Source organism: Aulonocara stuartgranti (assembly GCF_965226115.1).
Source record: "Aulonocara stuartgranti genome assembly, chromosome: 4".
Taxonomy (NCBI): Eukaryota; Metazoa; Chordata; class Actinopteri; order Cichliformes; family Cichlidae; genus Aulonocara; species Aulonocara stuartgranti.
In genome coordinates, this window is record NC_138942.1 from 2,148,052 (window position 1) to 2,170,595 (window position 22,544).

At 44.1% G+C, this 22,544-nt stretch overlaps 3 protein-coding genes across 6 annotated transcripts; 2 read left to right on the plus strand and 1 right to left on the minus strand.

The window, feature by feature from the left end:
* Positions 1-366: 366 nt before the first annotated feature.
* Positions 367-10,473, minus strand: mfsd11 (major facilitator superfamily domain containing 11). Of its 2 annotated transcripts, none has more exons than XM_082529576.1 (14): positions 8,737-10,473; positions 8,085-8,192; positions 7,948-8,003; positions 7,131-7,238; positions 6,968-7,047; positions 6,783-6,879; positions 6,213-6,271; positions 5,945-6,104; positions 4,203-4,246; positions 4,051-4,116; positions 3,760-3,885; positions 3,502-3,676; positions 3,027-3,162; positions 367-2,942 (listed from the first exon to the last, which is right to left on the minus strand). In XM_082529576.1, the coding sequence occupies exons 2-14, from the start codon at positions 8,178-8,180 to the stop codon at positions 2,781-2,783; spliced, it is 1,365 nt and encodes a 454-aa protein (XP_082385702.1). In that variant the 5' UTR covers positions 8,181-8,192; positions 8,737-10,473; the 3' UTR covers positions 367-2,780. The 2 variants fall into 2 exon arrangements, with proteins under 2 accessions (XP_082385702.1, XP_082385701.1); XM_082529575.1 differs by having other exon boundaries at positions 8,085-8,287.
* Positions 10,474-10,924: 451 nt separating this feature from the next.
* Positions 10,925-15,080, plus strand: srsf2b (serine and arginine rich splicing factor 2b). Of its 3 annotated transcripts, XR_014276260.1 has the most exons (4): positions 10,925-11,289; positions 11,618-11,911; positions 13,254-13,320; positions 14,884-15,080. XR_014276260.1 is itself a non-coding variant. In XM_082529577.1 (3 exons), exons 1-2 carry the CDS (start codon positions 10,931-10,933, stop codon positions 11,907-11,909), a joined length of 651 nt encoding a protein of 216 aa, XP_082385703.1. In that variant the 5' UTR covers positions 10,925-10,930; the 3' UTR covers positions 11,910-11,911; positions 13,254-15,080. The 3 variants fall into 3 exon arrangements, 2 of the variants coding, with proteins under 2 accessions (XP_082385703.1, XP_082385704.1); XM_082529577.1 differs by having other exon boundaries at positions 13,254-15,080; XM_082529578.1 differs by having other exon boundaries at positions 11,630-11,911; positions 13,254-15,080.
* A 1,728-nt stretch (positions 15,081-16,808) lies between these two features.
* eif1 (eukaryotic translation initiation factor 1) lies at positions 16,809-18,540 on the plus strand. The gene is made up of 4 exons (XM_082530773.1): positions 16,809-17,001; positions 17,626-17,789; positions 17,886-17,987; positions 18,068-18,540. The coding sequence occupies exons 1-4, from the start codon at positions 16,971-16,973 to the stop codon at positions 18,110-18,112; spliced, it is 342 nt and encodes a 113-aa protein (XP_082386899.1). The 5' UTR covers positions 16,809-16,970; the 3' UTR covers positions 18,113-18,540.
* Positions 18,541-22,544: the final 4,004 nt, after the last annotated feature.

Below are 22,544 nucleotides of genomic sequence, written 5' to 3' on the forward strand. Positions count from 1 at the left end.
AAATCATTCATATCACAGAGCTGATATAGCTCACAGATGTCTTATTCTTTTAGATTTTTTTCTTGAGTTTCAGTTTCCATCACCCTTGGAAACACATCAGCTCTCTCCCAGAACAGTTTGTGTATCAGGCAGTAAGCATGATTATTGCTGCTGCAGAGGTTTAACACAGGAGTCTGCGGGGACTGACTTACTGCTGGAGCCTCCTGTGGACATTAGAGGAACTTCTCTTTGGTTTAGCGTCACACACACAAATAACTCAAAAGTCAGTGAGGATCCAGGTGTGTTTGAAGTGACCGACGGCTCTGTTCAGATCATCTCGTGTTTCCGTCTTTAAAGCTGTGGAGCTCTCCATGTAAACACAATGAATGCAGAAAACAGTATTTTATTGACAAGAAAAACATGCAGGCAGAAGTTTGGGTGTCATTTTTAATTACATTCAAGTATAAAATCATCATCTTGGTACATTTCCCTTATTTATCCTTTGATTGCGTTCACTGCAGTAGCAACATGAACCAAAGTTGAGCAAACCCGACTCCCAGCAATAAATTAACTACAATAGTGTACGGCCATTCGTTGTTTGACACTTGGAACAGGAAAAAAAAGAAACTACAGCATGTCTGAAGTTGCTCCTCGTCACCATGGCAACATTACAAAAAGCATTAAGGCTCAAATGTCACGCTGTGTCTGTTTGGCGTCACATCAGTTTAAACCAGAGTGAAACTGTGAATCTGCACTGAGCAGCAGCCCAGACAGGCTTGACCTCAATAAAGATACCTTCTGTGATTACCCTGTGCACACTGCAGACACTAGGTGGCAGTGTTTTCACGTGTTGAGCTACAGTCCACCATCATAAGTGAGAATATATCATGATGATTTAACTGGTTAAAGGCTATACCAACTCACTGCACCATCTAACAGAACATCACAACTGCTTCGACTCATTTTGTGGCACTTTAACTATTTTTAAACAAGAATTTATCATTTGACTAAACCTGAACCAAAGGAACGATTAAGTTCAGTTCAAGACGGGCAGAGGGGAGTCAGATGACGAGTAGAAAGATGAACGAGGGCACAGTTTGTTATATTTGTGTTCTTTTAGTTTAATCATATTTTTAATCCCGATCATTAATATTAAATGGGGAAATTTTGAAGTTCATTTGGTTGAGTTAAAATGTGGTTTAAGGAAGTGAGCTGCACATGTAGGCATGACCACTCTACGTACAGTCAGTGTAAAAAGTCTGCATTTCCTTAGACCACATTAATAAGTGCATGTCCTCTTATTATTGGCCATTTCATTTTTTTTTTTTATTTCTAGAGTAAAAGCTGTTAAAAACAATCAGTTTTGGTGATTTTCTTTTAGTGGAAGGACAGATTTTTCACCCCTATATGCAGGAAACCCTGGATATCTCCCCATGATTGTTTCTCATGTTTTTGGTGGCACCTCCATCGTCACGTTTACCAAAAGTTATTCAAACTAAGTCAAATAGCACCCCCTAGTGGGCAAAAACTGCACAGGGTGCCTTTACGAGGTAGGGAAAAACAGTTCAGTGGATGTTGCATTATGGGATTTGTAGGAACAAGCATTTTTCCCTCTCTTTTTACTGTAGACACCTACCCGTGTGAGCCACCAAATGTTAGAGATACCAAATCACTGAGACGCCCCTTCAGGTCAAAGTCTGTGTAGCTTCAACTCTGTCCGCCACTATCAGCGCAGAAAAAAAACAAAAAACCCCAAAAACCCTGACTTTATTTTCTTTTTGTTAAACACGAAGAGGTGAGAAAAGCAGCAAAGATGAGGAAGAAAAAAAAAACAAAAACTTTTTCCTGTCCTTAGAGGCACGAACAGAACATCGTCTGCTCTGCAGTCTGAGCCGAGCGCCGTCAGCCACGCCTGATTCAGAGTTGCTTCCTGGACCGCAGAGATGCACTTTGACGACACGGATCTCATTACAGCGAAACCAGTCGTGTAAAAGAACAGAAGACGAGGGGTGAACGTGGATCTGACACCAGAAGAAGTGACTTCTTTTTGTTTCTCTTTAAATAAAAACGGCTTAATTTTAAAGCCGAACAGCCGAGAACAGTAAAACTGCCTCATGTGGCGTGAATCGCAGTCTGTGACCGCTTCACTCCAACATTAGAAGGAAGAAAATATTTATGAGACACCCATGAGTGACAACCCTTCAGTATTTGGCTGTAACCAGAGCTGGATTTGTGCAGATAGAGTATAGAAGTTTAACTTAAACCTTTTTCTTCTTGTCAACAAATCCAGAAAAAACCCTACAAATATGTTTAACCTTTTAAAACTGCTCAGTGATTGGCTCAGTGATCTGGACGCCATTTTCCCCCTCAGGTGGGTGTGGTTTCCGTGGAGCTCTCCTGTATGTTTCTAACAGATGACCGAGGGCTTTTCACAGAATTTGTTGTCAAGATGGAAGTTGGTCCACTGAAGGAGGACTAACAGCGTGACGCCAACACGAGCAGTGGGATTATTACTCTTTGCCTTGAATAGAGTTTATTTACAGACCGAGTGCACAAGAAGGAGGAGTCTGGTTATGAAACTAAACGAGGTATATGAGGCGTGCACACCACCGTCATACATGCCGTTTGATTTAATTGGGTAAATGCTGAGATCAGGAGGAGCGTTTGGTCCCGGGTTCAGAATCTAAATGTACCACAGCTAGCATCAGTCTGTGGGCCGGTCGTCCCTGGGCGAGGTTTTTTTCCTTTCCAGCAGTGGAGAGCGAAAAAACTCCAGCTGTGCCCTCGTCATCCGGCCCGGCTCAGATACTATCGTAGTCCGACTGCCGCCTGCTGGAGCTGGCCATGTGCTCCACCTTAAAGAAGGTTATCGTGCCCAGAAACCCCACCACGACCAGGATGAGCAGCTGCCAGTGCAACAGCAGGTAGTTACTGTAGTAGAAGGCCAGAGCGGCCATGATGGACTGCACAGGAAATGACAAACAGGTTAATTCAAAATAAAACTCAGCTGTAAAACAATACACTCTCCTGTTCAGCGTTTGTGTCACCTGGATGAACTTGAAGACGGCAAAGGCGGGGGCGCTGTTGTCGTGGAACATGAAGCCGATGATGCTGAGGAGCTGCGTGTTGAAGCAGCTGTCACCCAGACCGAGCAGGAAGCTGCAGAACAAGGCCACGCCCACGCTGAGGCACACAAATGGTAACGTTAACCCGACAGCATCGTTTAAATAAGTTTAGAAAACCAAAGTCTGAACACAGTCAGAGGGCTCGTAACGGAGGCTCCGGGGAAAGAGAACAAGGCTTTTATTGTGAAAAGGTAACAACCATTCATTTGCATTATTTCAGTCATTTCGATTTTATTTTAAATGCACACACATTTATCAATAATCATATATTAAAACCTTTTTATATTTTTTCATCAACATCTCTCCTTTTTTATTAGTTTGATAACAAATTATTTTTTTAAAAGTCAATTTTGTCGTTATGACTCACACCTCAGCGCCTCACGTGATTTTTCTTTACCTGGGGGTGATGAAGGCCTCCAGATCTGTTCCTTCTTCCGGGGCCAGCGTAGCGTCGCTGGCGATGTTGAGGAAAATCAGGTAGAAGGCGATGATGTGGGTGACGAACCCGAGCAGAACGATGGGGTTCCTCCCAAAGCCGATGCGTTTGTTCAGTATCCCGAACACGCTACCACCTGACGGAGAGACCCGACACTCAGCTCGTCTCCTTGTTCTCGCCCTGCGGCGTTTTCCCTTCAGACGAATGAAGATGACTCACCTAATATCTCGCCCACACCGATGCAGATCCCAGAGATCCCGATCAAACTCTTCGCATCCTGGCCGAACCTCATCATGGCGCCAATGCACGTGCCGTACACGCCGCTGTAGAAGGTCAGCTCCAAACCTGACGGAGCCGCAGGCATCGGGTCAGTTCGAGGGGCTTCAGTATCAGTCGTGTTTAAATGTGCACTGAGCAGCTTTTTTGCATTCAGTTATTTTCATAACACATATCTGATTGTGACTTAAAGGAGGAGACCGTCCTCTCCTCGCCCAGCTCGTCTCCACCCACCTGTGTATCCGATGGAGACGCCCAGCAGCAGCATTTCTCTGGTGATGAACAGCTTACACGATTTGACTGCAGACAGGACGGCAGAGGTTAACACGCCGCTCGGGACGTTTCAGCTACAGCGAGAAAGCGAGGGTATTTTTTCAGAAACTCACCAAACGCGTCGAGCGCCTGAGAGCAGAGGTGAGAGCATCCCGAGCTGCAGAGAGGAGAGAGAGGGGGAGGTCCATCATGCTCATTTAAACAGTCACCGTGAAAGTTTCGGCCCCTCGACCTTCTAAGGTTCATATTTATATTTGGGCCCTCCTTCCTGAGCCGCCTTGGTATCCCGGAGACGGTGTCCCAAGAAATGCACAAAAGACCACAAAGGATGGTGTTTACAGTTAAAGGTCGCCCGTCTCATTTCCACAGTCCCTCTGAAATAATTATCCTTCCTCCCGTGGACCAGAGAACCACGGCACCCATCCAGCTTTTAAGGGGAAAGAAAGAAAAAGAATTTTCCTGAACATTAACAATCTACTTCCCATAATACACGGAGCTCTTATTTAAAACGCATCTCAATTTTAATTTTGAATGTACTTGTAACTCACGCAGCACACTGATCACCTGAATTATTAATGACTGAGAAAAAGTTTCCATACCCTCATTTTTCTCATTTTCTTTAAATTACGAATCATTTCACTGTTTGAGATCAGAGCTTCGTGTCTAAGTGAAGTGAAGCCATCCCAGGCCGTGTTTGAACGTGCAGCCAATCTGTGTGATTGGACAGTGATGAGCCAATGAGCTTGCAGTTTCACAGTCGGACCCGCCCACTCCACATCACAGCCTGTTTGTGTTTTAAACCACAACGACAGCAGTGAAAACGCTCAAAGCTTCCATATATTTGTCAGTGAGTGTAACATCGGGAGATGTGTTTCTGTAGCAGCCGTAAACACGTGAACGCTCGCCGGGTGGAGCAGGTGAGGCTGATGCAGAGGTGGGGTCTGAATCCACACCGGGGTCATTTCCCGCTAGCATCTACTCGACTCAGCTCTATTGCATTTCACTCATTTTCCATTCCAACTGGGTCATTAAGGCAAAGCGGGCAGAAAGTCCTGTGCCCTCATTTCAATGAGACACGAGCAACAATGGAGGACATCGAGCTAAGGGTCCACCTGCTGCTCGCTCTGCAGCTTTTTCCCAGGATGAAACACGAGAGCCCACGAAGGCGGCGGGCAGCGCGTGCACACACTTCCTTCACTGCTGGATTTTTTTTTCTTTTTTAAAAATGGAGCTTTGATGGCCCCACTGATGACTCCTCTAGTCACGTCCCTCCCTGACCAATCAGTGGCTGAGCAGGTATTATAAAAAAAAAATCCTGGTACCAGGAAGTCGAAGTAGGTCATAGTGAAAAAGAAAAAAAAGAAACGAAAAAGAAACGGTGTTACTGCGCGTCTTTCCCTGCCGCCTGTCCACCGTTCTGTCACAATAAAGTCTTAAAAAGCAGAATTATTTAAAATAAAACTGAATTTTGTTGAAATGCATCATTTCCAGGTCTTTAATAACAAAAAGCAACACGCAGAGACATCTCCATCTTTTCCTGAACTCAGTCACCCAAATGACATCCGTTCCATTCTTGAGCGATGGCCCTACGCCTGCAGACCACAGTCTGCATGTTGTAGCTGTTTTCTGTCAGCAGGGGGCAGTGAAGAGGCGCTCTAACAGAGCTGAAGGTTGAAACAACGAGAGTCCCGCTGCAGCGGCGTGTGCAGTCTCTCGTGATCTTTGAGCGTTTTTGGGGTTTTTTTTGCTCTGTTGTTGCTCCTCGTCCTGTTCCATCCAATCAGCGCCTGACCCACGAGGCTGCACACGCCTCTGCGTACACAGACACAAACCATAATGTCACCTGAGTGCTCACCTGGTTGCGGTGTTGTCGCAGGGTTCCTCCTGCAGCAGCGGCTCAGTCGCCTCAGCAGAGGAAGAGCATTCAGAATCAGGCTTCCTGAGGAGGAAGAAGAGGAAGCAGCCGACCAGGCTTATCACCGTCAGAGAGATGAACACCGTCTGCCGGTCCTTGTCTGAGAGGAACAGCATGAGTCAGACGCTTTTCATGAGACGACCACACAGGAAGTTAATGCTATAAAAGTGTGAGGCAGAGAGCTCAAAGAAAACGGCTGGATTCAGACCTGTGATGTGGACGTGTCCGTGCCAGGCGCAGTAGATGTAGAGGTTTCCAAAGAACAAGCTGCAGAGAGAGGGAGGGAGGATGTTTAAAAAGGCGTGCACAGAAATCATCATGTGACTGAACTTCCCACAGAGCGTCATGAGTTTCAGAATCCACCGTTCCTGTTCACGTGAGCCACTCACGGTGAGAGCTGTTCACGAGCACCACAGTATCATATTTACCAGCATGCTGCACTGAACATGCTCTGCCATAAAGCTCGCCATCGTTACCGTGGTTCCCGTACAGCTGGGTGACCTCTGACCTGTTCATAGTGACAGTAAGGCTTATATCCAATCAGATTTCTTATTACAGGCACAACAGTCGCCCCCGGCTGGACATCAGGCAGACCCCAAACCTACATCCATCTTTTATATACAGTCTATGGTCTGCCTGCTGACGTGGTAATTAGCAGAATCTGAAACGTTCTGAGGTTTATGGGAAAGTACGGCAGTGGTTTGGCTGTTAGACCGAACTGGGGACAACATGGAGTCATCGACGCTTATATCCTGACTATGTACTCCTGAAGGTTTACCTGAACTGCAGCAGCGCCCAGAATATACCACTGTTTCTTCCAATGGTGCTGTCCGTGGAGTTGATGGTGAGGACGTTCCCCTGAGCTGTCCACAGCACTAGAGTGCAGAAATCAAAATGTCAGATATGTGCACAGACCAAGCTTCTTTTCCAAATATCAGGGCTAGAGGGATGCTGCTGCTTTACCTGCTGCTGCTATTCCAACCAGCACGGACGCCGTGTAGAAGCTCCAGGTGTACGGGTAGATGAACATGGCGATGTACAGGCTGTGGAAGACGACAGTGCATGAATTAGGAGGTTTGCTTTCTATTGAAGGGGTGGAAAAGAGTGGATGCGAGTGTGCAGGTACCTGTACAAAAGCCCGCTGAAGAACATGGAGAGCTGGGGCCCGATGACCGCCACCACCGACGGGGCGATGAGGTTGGATGCAGAGAAAACGCCATAGATGATGGCCATGCTGCGAGAGGTAGAGCACAGTCAGGCACCTCGCTTTAATTGATGGATTTTTAAAATTTGAAGCCACGCGAAGTGCACAAAACCAAACTTTAAACCACCAGCACAGAAGAAAAACGAGCGGTTTAGGTTCCTGCTGACGGCCTTGCAGTGCTTTCCACCAATCAGCTGTTTTCAAGGCTGTGCCTCTGTTAACGTTACGTACTAACGAAGCCCTCTACTTCATCTAAATGCTCTTGAACTCTTTGGTCACAGAACACTGACAAACTCCGGATGATCTGCTTGATCCACTCATACGGCATCATGGGAAATGTGGTTGTAATCACATGGTTGGTAGTTAACAACTTCCTTCATTAGCTTGTTTTTTTTGGTGAAAGTTGTTTTTTGAGCCTTCTGCAGACATCTGAACGCTTTTGTTTTTTTCTGCTGCTGGCACCGAATTGAAATGAGTATAGATTTAAAACAACAACAACAAAAACAGTGAAACGTCTCCGTTTTTAAACTTTAATGTGACGTCTTTTCACTGTTTAAAATCAGCTGGAAGCTTTAAATAATTGACGGTGATTATGGTCTCCTCACTTCTTGGTTTCTGGAAGGTTCCTGAAAACTCTGACGGTTCAATAAGATTAACCTTAGATTGAATTAACCCCTCAGCGCTTTCTGGCCGCGACTGATTCGATTTGAGAAAGTGCCACCAGCCGACACTTGTTTACCTCGTGTATCCGCTCCCGTGGAACTCGGTGCTGTTGAAGCTCTTGATCACTGTTTGCTGTTAAGATAAAGAAAAAATGACTTATAATATGTAAAGTTTACTTAATTTTGACAGAAGTGCGGTCAGTGACAAACTTACCTCTATATTGCCACATGTCTGAAAGGCTGTGAACATGAACATAAAGCCGAAACCGAGGATGATGATGTTTAAAAGCTTCTTCCCTTCTGGACTCATTCTGGAGGTTATCTGAACTCCCAGAGGAAGTAAAAACCAAAAATAATAATAATAATAATAATAATAATAATAATAATAATAATCTACTGTTGGTGTGAAGAGCTCATCTGAGAATAGAAACAAAAGAAGTACATGTCAGAATATGTCTCTAAGAAGCTTTAATCAGTCAACAGCAATAAAACTAAGCGACATTTAAATCCCGCCTGTTTTACCGCAAACACCCATTTTCTGCGTTTGTTTGATAAAGAATTAAGATAAAAAGCAACACTGCCTTCAAAGCAGTGTAGTGTGACTGATGTGATGTACGCAGAATTATAAAGAAGACCGTCTGGGGTGAATGAACACAGCTGTGTGCTCTCACTTGTGTGCTATTTTTATAGGAAAGAGCGTTTAATTTAGACATTTCTAAACGAGATTCGGTCTGCTGCTCGTTGCTAGAAATGCATAATGCGGAAATGCTCCAGACTATTTCCAATGACAAGAGACTATTTTTAGTTTTTTAAGTGTCACGCTTACAGAGCAGTTGTGCCCGGAAAATTAGCCGTGATCAGCTCACCAAATCTGCCGACGCTGCTGAGCTAACCTGCCCGCTTTTCTCCTCACTCAGTCGGTCAGCTCTTCGTGGGAACCCCCGCAGCCATTTATTATCACCGTTCGGATCCTAAACCAACTTTAACACCATGTTTCCGCCGTGGAAAGCTGGTTCCCGGAGCCCTTTCACAGCACCGATAAACAGGACTGACCTGAAACTAAAACGAGAGTCATGTGAGTGAAATCAGCTGACAGGCTAACAGGCGCTGCTACAAGGAAACGGCTAAAAACTTGCACATGCGCAGAAAGAAACTCACGCAACCCGCTCTTGTGGAACCCGCGAGCTAGGCGTTTCTCTTGGTTTCCGTTTCCGTTTTATTTCTTTTTAATATTACATCTATTATATTTAAACCGTCTGGGTTTCCTGTTCTGTAGGGGAGCTCTCGAGTTCGTCCAGAAGAATGATTAGGCGTCTGAGGAGCTGTAGAATAAAATGTTCGTAAAATACTTATATTTATACTTATATTATTTTTCTCACACACACGCACACACGCACGAAAAAACTGTATGTTTGCAACGTGGACATCACATTGTCCAGTTTACGACATCCGCCATCTTGATTTGGGGCATGAAGCCAGCAGTAGGTTGTGGCGGTTGAAGGTGTGGCATCATCAGCACCTACTGCTTTTTCTACACACAGGTAAGCTTCTGCTGTGGGCTAACCGCGCTTCTGAGTTTTTGTTGTTGTTGTTTTAATTTTTTAATATAGATCTTTATTCGAAGAAAGAACAAAGTGCAAACTCATTAACTTAAAATAAATACAATACAGTCATACTTATCAGAGCTTAAACACAAAAGAGACAAGTGCGTGAGTGGGAGCAGAAAACAAGAGGAAAATAGCAAAAACTGAAGAAGCTTTTGTATCAAGCATGAATGAATGAACTAATGTTTAGTTTAGTGAAGTTCTAACTGTGTCTTTAATTAGAAGTCTGATAGTGTTAAAACATAATTTCATTAGGGCTTATTAAATTAAAGTTGTGGACGTCCATCATAAAGGTGAGGAAATAAGGAAATAAGGTTTTCTGTTTAGAAATTTACATTTATGAATGTGAAAATAAAAAAAAGTTATATCCATCAAAGCTAAGCTTTTTTTTTTTTTTTTTTTTTTAATGAAACAGTTTTAATGACATTGTTATCAGAGTCAGACACTTTCAAAATGCACCTAGCCCAACTTCTCAATAGTTACACTGGCTTTTGTATTTATTAATTTCAGGGTTGTTGATTTTTTAAATTTTTACTCAAATACACAATTTATTATATTAGCTCAAACTATTACAAAAGTAATAAATATACATATAAATGTTGTAACTAATATATATCAAAGAGGACTGTCTCTGGGTTACGTCTGGTGTCAGCGCAGGACTTTGTAGTCTCACTGTTTTGTTTCTTCTTTACAGGCTTCAGTAACAGGGCTGCATGTATGTTGTGGGATACTTACAGCCTGTGATTACTGTTATATAAAAGATGTTGATAAACAGTTATAAGAGAGATATCAACACAATTAAAGGTGAACTTTAACTTATTTTGTTATTTTTTTTATGCACTTTGCTTTTCTGGAAGTTGGGATAAGAGAGATAAGAGAAAATGCCATTCTGGAAGTTCTCAGGAATTATTTTGTGTTTTAGACAACAGTTTGAAATCAAATTTTCAACAACATAATTCACTACATAAATAATAATGGATTGGATTTATATAGCGCTTTTCAAGGCACCCAAAGCGCTTTATAATAACACTATTCATTCACTCTCGCATTCACACACTGGTGGGGGCAGCTACAGTTGTAGCTTTCCACTAAAAGGGTTGTTAAGTTATCAGAGAGAACATAACATCGTAGAATGACCCAATAAAAACATCTTGTTTTGTTTCCTCGTGTTTAGTGTAAAGACTGCAATCACCGCACCGTGGCGCTCGGGAGCGGATTACACTCCGTTTGTTTTCCGCGTGGAAGAAGAAGCTCTAGTCGCTGCTGGCTCGGCGCGGTTCGGAGAAATTTGTGGCGTGCTCTGTGTTTTTGGCGGCAGTAAACTGAGCCAGATCCGCGAGATTCTGCTTAAATCGCTCCGTTCTGTCTCTGCGTAGCGTTTTGAGCCGCGCAGGCGCAATCTGTGTTACTTTCCGGACTGTTCTGGGAGCTTCCCGGGCCTCTCGCGCCAGGCAGCATGAGTTACGGCAGGCCTCCGCCGGACGTCGACGGCATGACTTCCCTCAAAGTGGACAATCTAACGTACCGGACCTCTCCCGAAGCCCTCCGCCGGGTGTTTGAGAAGTACGGCCGGGTAGGGGACGTCTACATCCCGCGAGACCGCTACACCAAGGAAAGCCGGGGCTTCGCGTTTGTTCGGTTCCACGACAAACGGGACGCCGAAGACGCGATGGACGCCATGGACGGCGCGCTGCTGGACGGGCGGGAGCTGCGGGTCCAGATGGCCCGGTACGGCAGACCCCCCGACTCCCATTACGGCGGAGGACGGCGAGGAGGAGGACCGAGCCGGAGGTACAGCGGACGGCGGAGCAGAAGGTAAGGAGAGGCCGGATCTCTGGTGTGCAGAGCGAGCGTGACTGAATGTGGATCATTTACTTTCCCCACAACACTGTAATTAAGACTCCCACCATTTATCAATGATTGCATTTAATTATCCAGAAATTTGAGTTATTTGATTAAAATAAAGACCGGAAGTTTTCTTCAGACCAGCTGATTGGAGGCTCAGAGCTAACCAGGAGAACCAGATGGCTCCTGACTGCCAGCTCTGCTCACTGTAGCTCCAGCCCTGCAGCTCATGTTCTCCTCAGTTCAGATCCAGCTGTTTTTTTCTTTGACTGTAACTCAACCCACTGAATGTATCCAGCTGTTCCCCCAGCCCGAGACGCAGGAGACGGAGCAGATCCCGCAGCAGGAGCCGCACGCCTTCTCGAAGCCGGTCCCGCTACAGCAGATCCAGGTCCCGGTCCTACTCCAGGTCCAAGTCCCGCTCTCCCAGGACCAAGAAGACCAAGGCGCGCTCTCCTTCCAGGTCTAGGTCCCGGTCCAGATCCAGGTCCAGGTCCAGAAGCCGCACCCCTTCCTCCAAGAGAGGGTCCAGGTCGAGATCTAAAAGCCAGCCAAAGTCAGCAGCAGAAAATGGAAATGAAACCTCGTAGAGGTGAGTTTAAACGTTAGCGGCCATTTTATTAGATACACACATTTTTCCCTCAGATGATCAGCAGGGGATTTTTTTTTCCCAGTCTAACAAAAGTTTCTAAACTTTTCAGTAATAGAAGTTGTGTATTTAAAAAAACAAAATGTGGAATTCTCTCCTCCCCAAGCTGCGGTATCCTGTTTGCTAAGGTGGTGTTTGAGCTGAGCTGAGGCAGATTGAGCAGGTACAAGGTGTGTGGCGAGCTGCAGCAACAGGGTGGAGGCAGTCAGTGTTGGTTTGGTGGTGTTGAGGTATGTGTGTCTGCTGTTCTGACTGCGCACAAAGGAGCGGCGGTTTGTGGTGCTCGAAGGGTTGCATCACTTCCTCTTAGCTCCACTTCATTTGAATTTGTGCACATTAGATAGAGAAGGGTGACTTTACATGAGCTGGCCTCTCCAGGTGTATCTGGTGACTCTTGCTCTTATTTTGAAAGTTCGTGTGCTCATCCACACAGTCAGGGGCTCACTGGAGAGTCAGATGTTTGTACTTGACGGTGCGCACGCCCACGCCTTCTGCAGTAGTATTCATGTTTTACTCCTGCGCAGATACTTCAAACACTTAGCTGTGCAGGCGACGCATGCTTGTGCTTGCAAAAGGAACTGCGCCACACTTGTGACCTGAACTTCATGCCATGCATATTAAAGCAATAATCGGCTCCCGTGGACGCTCGTTAACCGGTCCATCCTCTCCTGTTGCTGGCAGTCCTCATCATCCTCTGCAGACTCAGAGAACTCGATGATTTTCCAGCTGCTGCAGGTTTTGTTTGAGCAGAAGAAGAATTAGGTAACAGCAGCTGTGGTCTGAAGCGGTGCCATTGAAGTTTGCAGAGCTCGAGATAGCGGCCTGAGCAGGACGTCCTGCAGGGAAGTAAAATGAGATGTGAAGCACCAGAGCCAGCTGGTTCCAGCTGCCTGCAAGAAGGAGTAAAACCAGCTGCTGTGGTCCAAAGCAGTCCAGAATATTCAGAGCTCATGCAGCTGAGCAACAACGACCGCGAGCTGGTCCACAAGCAGGTGCCGAACTTTCAAAATAAGAGCACGGGCTTCCTCCACATGTGTGCTGTGTTTTTCTCAGATGGGCATAAAGTAGCTAACCCTAAAATAAGTCGCCAAATATTTCTGCGTGATCACAGCCAGAGAGTAAAATGAGAGTTCGATGAACAGAAGGCGATCACGATCTCTGCTCCAGTGATCTGGATTTTACGTGTAAATTTGCACGTTTCTGATCAGCCTCGTATAAAATGCTTCTTTCTGTGTCAGCTGGTACTTTCTTTAACTTTTATTCCTGACGTTTCTTTGATTCACAGTTTCGGTTAAAGACGTGTGACCTCCCGGACCGGCTCCCACGCAAGCACCAGAGTCCAGCTGTGAAAGGTTATTTTGTCTTCTGTGCTTTGGTTCATTTCCTTTTTTTCGCTGATTTATTGTGATTTTGTTTCCTTTTCATGTCCCGATTACGGTTTAAATGGTGTGTTCAGACCTGGATTTAAAAATGAAAGCTCATAAGATAGAATGTTCCACTCCTCTCATATTATCATCTCCTCTCTGGCCTGTATCACAAAGGTGTCATAACTGCAACACAGTCACATGTGTGAACTGATGAATTGTGTACTATTATTGCTGACAAAACTCAGGCCTGATGGGTGAATCGCCTCAGTTTCTAATATTAATAAACCTTCTATAATAATACATCTGATGTTTTTCGTTGAGTTTGGACACAAAGGTCTGTCCTTTGTGTCCAAACTGTCCTTTATGATAACAGAAAACCTAATTTAAGCTTGAAATTAGCTGTAATCTCCCTTTGTGATACAGGCCCACAAAATAATGCTTAAAGGATAATTTATGTGTAGATCTTCTTGGGGGTGGGGCTACGGGAAAGCGTTTATACCTGAGCAAACACTGAGCTCCCTGCAGGTCCAGATTCAAACCCAGAGCTGCAGTCAGAACCACCACAGTCCAGTGATCGCTCTTTAAATCAGCATCTGAATTCACTGTTAAAACACCAAAGACTCACAAAGCAGGTTAAAGTGTCTGTGAGTTAAAATTCCAGTTTTTGTGAACGGAGCCTGGTGTAGTGTGGAAAGACGGCGTCCATTTCCACGACGAGCGCAGCGTGTTTGGTTCGGCAGTTTCACTTCCTGATGCAATTCCAGAGATGGCTGTGTTCACAGCTGTATGTGGACTTAGTCTGCGTGGGGGTGTGGCCTGCTGTTACACGCAGCAGGTGACACCTCAGATGAGCTCACCTTAAAGAAATACAGTGATTTAAATCAGCAGAAGGAAAACGGTGAAGTCCTTTACTGCGTTTCCTGGAAGCTGCAGCAGCTCCTGAGCGACACACAAACTACTTTTTTTTTAAATTACTTAATGTTTTCTTTATTTTAACCTTCGTGTACATCGCTTTGTGACTGCCTGTCTGCGAAAAGCGCTTAATAGATAAACTTTACCTACTTATCAACAAAATCAACATTTATATTGATGAGACGGCTTTAATGAAAATACGAGTCACACACAAGTCATTTTAAGTGTTCCAAAGGAAAGAACGGATCGGGAGCTTCTTCAGAAGCTGCAGGGAAGCTCAGGCCGTCCAGCGCTGCTCCTTAAATCCCCAAATCTCTGAAAAAGTGACGGAAATCCGCCCGAACCAAGCCAGAATTATACTTTAAGCATCCATTTGTTTTCTGTCGCACCTCCATCTGCTTTTCTTGTCTGATAAAGTGACATGAAACACTTTTACCCTGTAGAACTGTAGCTTCTTATTTTCAGTGTGTTTATTTAGCTTTTTCATTGAATTTCCGCATTTAAAAAAACACAAACTAGACATTTGTGCAGCTCAGTGTTTGTCAGGTTATTCCAACCTTTTCAGGACAGACACACACTGACTCCTTTGTTCTTTTTTTAATGCTAACCCTGCTCGTGTGTTTCTTTGTGCACTAGGCGCAGTTGTGTAGCAGTTGAGTTTTGCTGGTTAGCTGTTAAGGTGGCGTGTTGCGCCGACGTGTCCGTGTTCTCCTGATTGGTCCTGTGACCGCGGCGCTAACGACTGCTTCAGTCTCGGCTTCTGTACAAAGACACGGTTTTTCTCTTGTACACAAATGTGACTTTCAATAAAGATTTGATGTTTTGTGTATAAAGTTGTCCTCTCATCATTCGGCTGTACGTGTGGTGTGGAGATTTCACACAGGAGTCATCCTCACTGTCGTTTTAGTTTCCAAAGGAATCCAAACAAGTCAAAGTTATGGATGTGAATTTCTGCACAGCAAAGACGAAGACTTGGATAAAAACTGCAAGACATTTTAAGTAACTATTGTAAGTGTGGTATTTTGTCCCAGCATCATCCCAACAGTTGGGAAATTCCAGAGTTGTAGCAGCTGGAACATGAAATACGGCCTGTGACTAAATCTCTTAAATAGATGGGTTACTAATAAAGGAATAGGTATGTCTAAAATGTTTTTCTTTTCAACATGAACAATGCACTAACACGGCTCTATTGTTGATGGATTCATTTACATCATCGTAAATTGTTCAAATGGGATCAGTCCGGGCGGGTGAATGACCACCTCCGGTGCGATTGTTCAGCAGGATGCTGGTAGAAACTGTTGGCTGTAGGAGAATATGCAGAAGAGGAAAAATGAAGGAGGGGCACAGTAGGCCAATCCTCACCTCCTCCAGTCCACCTGTTCACAGGTGACTGAGCCACAGGTTGGCTCTGATGTGTCAGCTGAGTGAGTGTTAGATCAAAGAACTATAGGATACTATACTACTGACTTTTGGATATCTTCTCCTTTTTGGCTTTATAAAAAATAAAATTTGAATTTCAGTGCAGTTTAAGTAAAACGAGAGAAAGTATGGAAGGAGGGTCAAACTATTACATTCACAAACTTGAATACCTGAGAATCCATACTCTGAGGAGGGAGACACAGTAGTCTGATTTATCCAGTCATACAGAAAAAGACAACAATGGATGGAGTGAAAGAAACAACATATACGAATGTTACAACCAACCAAACGAGACCGAGCTGATGTAGGTTTTGTTTAAGTTCACTTCCCACCCCTGTGTCGAGTAGATTTCCCAGCTCTTAGATCAGTTAAGTGCACTTTATTAATGGATTGCATTTATATAGCGCTTTTCAAGGCACCCAAAGCGCTTTACAATGCCACTATTCATTCACTCTCATGTTCACACACTGGTGGAGGCAGCTACGGTGTTATCCTTATGTTATCCTTTATTTATTTATTTTATTTTTAAATGAACAAATTATAATCAGAATTTTAATGAATGAATAATAAAGACACTACAACTTGAAATAATCTAAGAAATGTAATTCTATTTATTAACTATGACAATAAGATACAAAACAAAGGAAAAACATTTCTGATTAAATGAAATTGAAGTCACAACAAATATGAGAGAAATATTAAAGTTTTTAGAACTCAAAACCGTAAAAAATCATTTTATTTATTAAGCTAAACTGAAAAAAAGAGACTGGCCTCTCTTGGATTAATATAAGCACCTTGGGTGTATTCAACACAACTGCCTCATGTTTTAAAGTTAAGTGAGTTAATTTAACTCAATTGTTTAAGTTGCTGCCAAAACAAAACATCTGTGTACAACCAATGTCCACTTTCGAATTATATATTTGTGTGTGTGTGTGTGTGTGTGTGTGTATACGTTTTTAAATATAATTATATGTTTATTTGTAATTTTCCAGTTGCCAATTTGACTGAAATCTAACGACATGACGTCACCCTTCCGGTAAAGTTGAGAAAGAGTTCTGGGCGTGGCTGCCTGCGACGTGCCGTTCTTAGTCAAAGACGTGCTGACGCCAGTTTCGGGGCGGAGCTATAAAGGGTTGTTTTCCAGCACTGCCAACCTTACGCGATCTCCATTTTGTGAAAGCTGCCGAGGCCGAGCCGTGTGTCGTCCCCAAGAACCTCAGAAGACACGAACAAAAGAGTCTAAAGCAGCCGACGGACCGCTAGCTGACCAAGTTATTATCCGAAAGGAAAGCAAATCTTATCGTATGTCCGCTATCCAGAACCTCCAAACTTTTGGTGAGTGGTTTTTGATCGAAGAGAGCAGTCGCAGAGGGTGGGGGAAGGGCGAGAGCTCACGGTGCTAACGTCCAGCTTCAGCTTGGGGCCGAGGCTTATTTCCTGTGGCGTAGTTTCATTTACCTGCTTTTTACCTAACTAATTCGATCAAAATAAAGCGTGAAACTGGAGAAAATAAATGGGAAATGTCTGCCCGGATGTGTTAACTTTGTGGAAAAACGCTGTTTAGCGGCCTTGCTAACGTCAAAACGGCCGCCATTAGGCCCAAAAGCCGCTTCGAGCTACATATTTGTTTTCTTAGAAACCTTTGCCGCCTTTTTTTCTTCTTCTTTTGTTTATTTACTGGTGGCGTTAAAATATCGGATAAATGTCTCGGGTGTGATATACCGCGGGCTCGGTGGTGCCGCTGAAGTCACCCTGCCATGACTCTGCTGTTATTTGGCAATGGTTAAGAGCTTGCTAGCCCGACCTGCTGCATCTGTGCAGCTCTTCATTTGAAATATGAACCCCCAGTGGTAAACACGGGCAGGATTTGGCAGCAGGACAGCCAATCTGTATGTAAATCAGCCGGGTGAGCTGCCAGCCTTATGTGTTCATAATTCCATTGTGTTCTGCTCTTTCCAGACCCCTTTGCTGATGCAACTAAGGGTGATGACCGCCTCCCAGCCGGGACAGAGGACTACATCCACATAAGAATCCAACAGCGGAACGGGAGGAAGACCCTCACCACTGTCCAGGGCATCTCTGCCGACTATGACAAGAAGAAGCTAGTCAAGGCCTTCAAGAAGGTACAGCCACAGCGCTGCTTTGTTCTGAGTTTGGAGGTGGTTCTGGTTGTTGCTGCTGCAGCGTTTTTGCTGATTGACATGTTTTTGTCTCCACAGAAATTTGCCTGCAATGGGACAGTGATTGAGCACCCAGAGTATGGTGAAGTGATCCAGCTTCAGGGAGACCAGCGCAAGAATATCTGCCAGTTCCTCATTGAGGTAGGTCTTCGTCCAGATGTTGCCCCTGATGTTTGTTCTCAAAGTTGCTGAGTGTAATTGGATCCCTTTGTCTTCTGTAGATCGACTTGGCCAAGGAGGAGCAGCTCAAAGTCCACGGCTTCTAGGAGCTGCTCTCGACCCACCCCCCCTCTCCTCAAAGGCCATTAAACTCCCCACCCCCGCTACATCTCTACCCCCTCCTATGTGCTGCTGTTGCTCTTCCTCCCCCCTCCCCTCTTTGCAATCCCACCAGCTCCTGTTAGCTAACACGTGAATTACCTCTGAAACAAACATGGGACTCTGTAACACCACCGCCCCCCTACAACACCAGGGGGCAGGCTCACTCTCACAAAGACACACCACTGCAGCTCCACACAACATCAGGGATGAGTGGTGATGACCCTCCCACACACTTCCACCTCCTCGTCCCTTTTGTTTATTTCCTTTTAAATTTTTTCTTTTAGGTCTTGTGCCACAGTACGGCGGCACAGTCTCATGTAACGTTTTTGTTTTGTACTCTTAAGGTGTTTCAATAAAACGATGAGTCTCCATATTTTGGAGTCGAGTGGTGTCATGGGGAACGGGGTGGGGGCTGGGTGTGCAGGAGGGTCCCAGTGTTTGCAGGTCAGAGGAGGTGCTGAGGATGTCTGTTAAAAGCAGAAAGGGGTTTCTGTAGTTGGCCAGCTCCAGATCTTTACCTCCTCTCGTCCTGCCTCATAAGTTGCCATTGTTTACATCCATCTGAGTGGAGAGCATTTAAGTGACCATCTTCACCACCATCCAGCAGATTTGGGCTTCTTGTTGGGTGCATTTTCTTCTCTTTGCCAATCCAAGTATCACACTTTGACTGACGCGAGGCCTGTAAGGAAGGTGGAGTCTGTTCACTGTGATCAGATGGCAAAGTTACACCAGGGTGGGAAATTTAGTCCAAGCTGGTTTCATTTCTTTTGGGATTCATTAGTGAGGGTTTCCTGCTCTGGTCCTCAACCAGCTTTCTGGTTCAGCCCCACAGCAAATTTGGTACTGAACCTGTGGTTTATGGACACTTGAATCTATTAATTTCCTGCAATGCAATAATTTATAAACAAGTTCAGATGTAGTGATGCTGAAATAATAATGGTTTAAAACGAACACAAAGCCATGGCCAGGTCGCACTGTGCTACTGTGATGGAGTGTTTTGCAAGTTCCACATTTGGTTCAATAAAATTTCTGCAGTTGATAAGCCTGTCATGTGTGGGTGCTTTTACTACTTCAGTTTGCAGCAGATTTGAGCTCTGAGGTGGAGAACACATCTGTGGACATGTTTAATGTGTAAAATAAGGATATGCTACTTTGGTGCTTTATTTCTGTAACTGCACAGCTGTTTAAAGTAGACTCGTCAAAGTATTTAATAAAAACAAGCATATTTGCTAGTGATGTGTAGATGAGGCCTCGTGAAGCGTTTCAGCACATTCCCCGAACTTCGATACTGTCGACAGTGTTGCTGTTTTGCTCCATACTGACACCTGCTGGACCTTAAATGTCATTGCAGGCAACTTACTTGAGACTCTCAACTAGGGGTGGGTTTTTATAATCGATTCATCGATTAAAATCGATTCTGGCTTGGATAACGTAAAATCGATTCATTAAAATCCTGAATCGATTTTTTAATATAAATTTATTTTGTCCGAAATGCCAGAATCTCTGGTGACATCTCACAAAATTTCAAGAACCACCAAACAGTAAATGAGAGCAGGTACAGGGATTCTGCACATAGACTTAAACACACAGCGCGACCCGCGGATCAGAATCAGTTAGATGTCGCCTTTCTCACAGTCGGGGCTGAAAGCCGACAGCTCGCTGATCCGGGTCCGCGCTTTGTGTTCACGCCCTTTATGCGCTGATTCTAAAGCTGTTAGTTTGATCTCTCTCCAAACAATATTGACCAAACCAGCAGCTAAAGAAGATCCAAACGCTTCACATAAACATCGTCATGAATTCACTCTTTTACTGTTTTGCTTCCACTGCCATGCACAGCTCTCTCCCTCTCTCTGTACTTCAAGAACAGTTTCCCTTTCTTCATTATTCGCTTGCTTGTTACGCACAAGTCTACTGCTGTTTACAGGCTGTCGGCCGCTGTTTTTTCCCCTTTTACATTCTTCCGAAAAGAAAACCTCATTTCTGCTGTTCAATACTGAACAAATTTAAACTTTTTAATATTATTCAAAATGCAAAATGCTTAGCCGTGTGTCTAATAAAACCGCTGTAACGTCAGAGGTAATGTTCATTAATTAATGGTTTTCTTTCGTTTTTGATGTACTGCAGAATATTTTTATAAAATCCCAGGCCAGGAAAATCACCTTCATGTTTTTCTGTGTTTTATCTTCAGCTACTTTGACACAAAGGCATCTGCTGTGATGCTCACACCTTGGATAAAGTCTTGAGAGTGTCAGCTTCCTTTTTATAGATACAAAAATATGTAAATGTTCTGATCTGAATTATACTTCTGACTGTCAAAATTTCCCAGATTTAAATCGAATCGAATCGAATTAAATCGAATCGTGGATCGAATCGATTTGGGACCTTGTGAATCGGAATTGAATCGATTCTAGAAATCAGTGACGATACCCAGCCCTACTCTCAACAGACACTGATTCAATGACCTAGTCATACTTGTATACACTGTAAGGTACTTTCCATGGAATCATTTTATATCTTTTACATTTCAAATGTTGTAGACATCTTTAAAATATGTTGCGAATGACATTAAGTGAAAATTTAAATGAAAGTATTGTGAATGTAATATTACCCATTTAAATGTAATTGACTGGAGAGTTTATTATAAATTTCTATTCAGAAAAATAAGTTGTTTTTACATTCAGCCTATTGCATTTTTTTGACACCATTTCCCCAGCTTTGGAAAACACGCTCACAGGGCACAGATGAAGCTGGGGTACAAAAACTGTAAAGCCAGGTGGGAAAGGTTCGGATAAGATGTCTTCCTATTCCTCCAGTACCTTAAAGGATCCTCTGATCTTGGAATGTTTCTCTCCGCCAAGTAGCGCTGGACCTCAGTAATGGAGTCTGCTGTTGGGTTGTTGGGTTGTCTGCCAACTTCTCCATTGAGCCGCTGCCACAGGTATAATAAAAAATGCATGGCTGTTTTAGTTTTTGTCATCTACCCCAAATTAGCACACATTAGTATCAAAATAAATGTACGAATAAACTGATAATACTGAACTTGCCTGGAACAGGTGACTGCTCTGATGAAGGTCCAGGCTGTGGCTCAGATGTTGTGCAGGCAATTACTGCAGCACACTCCACTTTCAGGCGATTGACTTCCTCACTACACTTGGAGGAACTATGAAATCCGAGTGTTTTAAATCTGGGGTCTAAAAGTGTTGATAGGGTCAACACACTTAATGACTCCAGATTAGAAGCGGTGTCTGTGACACGACACCTCAGTTGGTCATGGAGATGGGTGGCTGCTTGTGTGTGTAGATGTAAAGAGTTCTGCTCAAGTGCACAATATAGCATTTTCATCATCATCACCTTTGATCCTGAACCTCTCCTCAGACAACTCCACTGTAGCCTGGTGGAAAGGGACCAACACAAGAAGTGCTTCTGTTACGATGTCACACTCATCAGCCGTAAGTGGAGTTAAATCTGTTGGAAGAGAAGCAACAGATTCCCAGCCTGCTTCTTTCTCATCATGAAGCCGTGACAGCATCTGATATGTGCTGTTCCAACGTGTTGGTACCTCGTTGATAAGTTTCAAGACGGGCCGTCCCACCTGCTGCTGCACTTGAGCAAGCTTTTCTTTGGCTGCAGTGCTGGATCTGAAGAATGATACGATCTGTCTAGATTTGTCTCTTATGGATGAAAGTTCAGGGATTTGATCACGTGATTTCTTGACTAATACATTGCGTTTGTGTGCAATGTGAACTGAAAGTCGAATTTGGAGAGTTCTTGTTGCTGCAGTCATGTTTGGTGCTGCGTTGGTCAGAAGACACCTTATTTGTGATGGCCCAGTCATCCATCATGACCGTTTTGAATTGGGCCAAATTGTCTGCAGTGTGACTTTGTGGAAAGTGTTTCACACCCAACACAGATGCGCACAACTGCATATTCTCATTAATGTAGAACCCGTCACTCTCCACAATACTAAGGGGTTGGCAGCCATTTATAATAAAATCCAGGACTGCCTGGTGCAGAACAGTCATCCTAGATGCTTGATTTCAAAATAATAGAACACATATTAATGAAAAATGACAATAAAGCTGTTCAGTGTCTGTATAGGCCGACCTGTGTTCATTCTCGGTGTGCTTGTCTCCTCATTTTCATGTTTGGCTCTGTAACGCCTAAACACTGAGGAGGTGCTTTTGTTTGTGTAAGAAAGCTCCGCAGAACAGATGCGACATTTAACCTGCATAACATGAAATAAATATTTTACACTGCAGGTCACGTTGCTGTTGTTCCTATTCTGATAGATTACACTGAAACAACGACAGACAAACAGTTACCTTATTTGCAGTGAAAAGATCAAAATGATCCCACACAGCAGAAATCTTTCTTTTT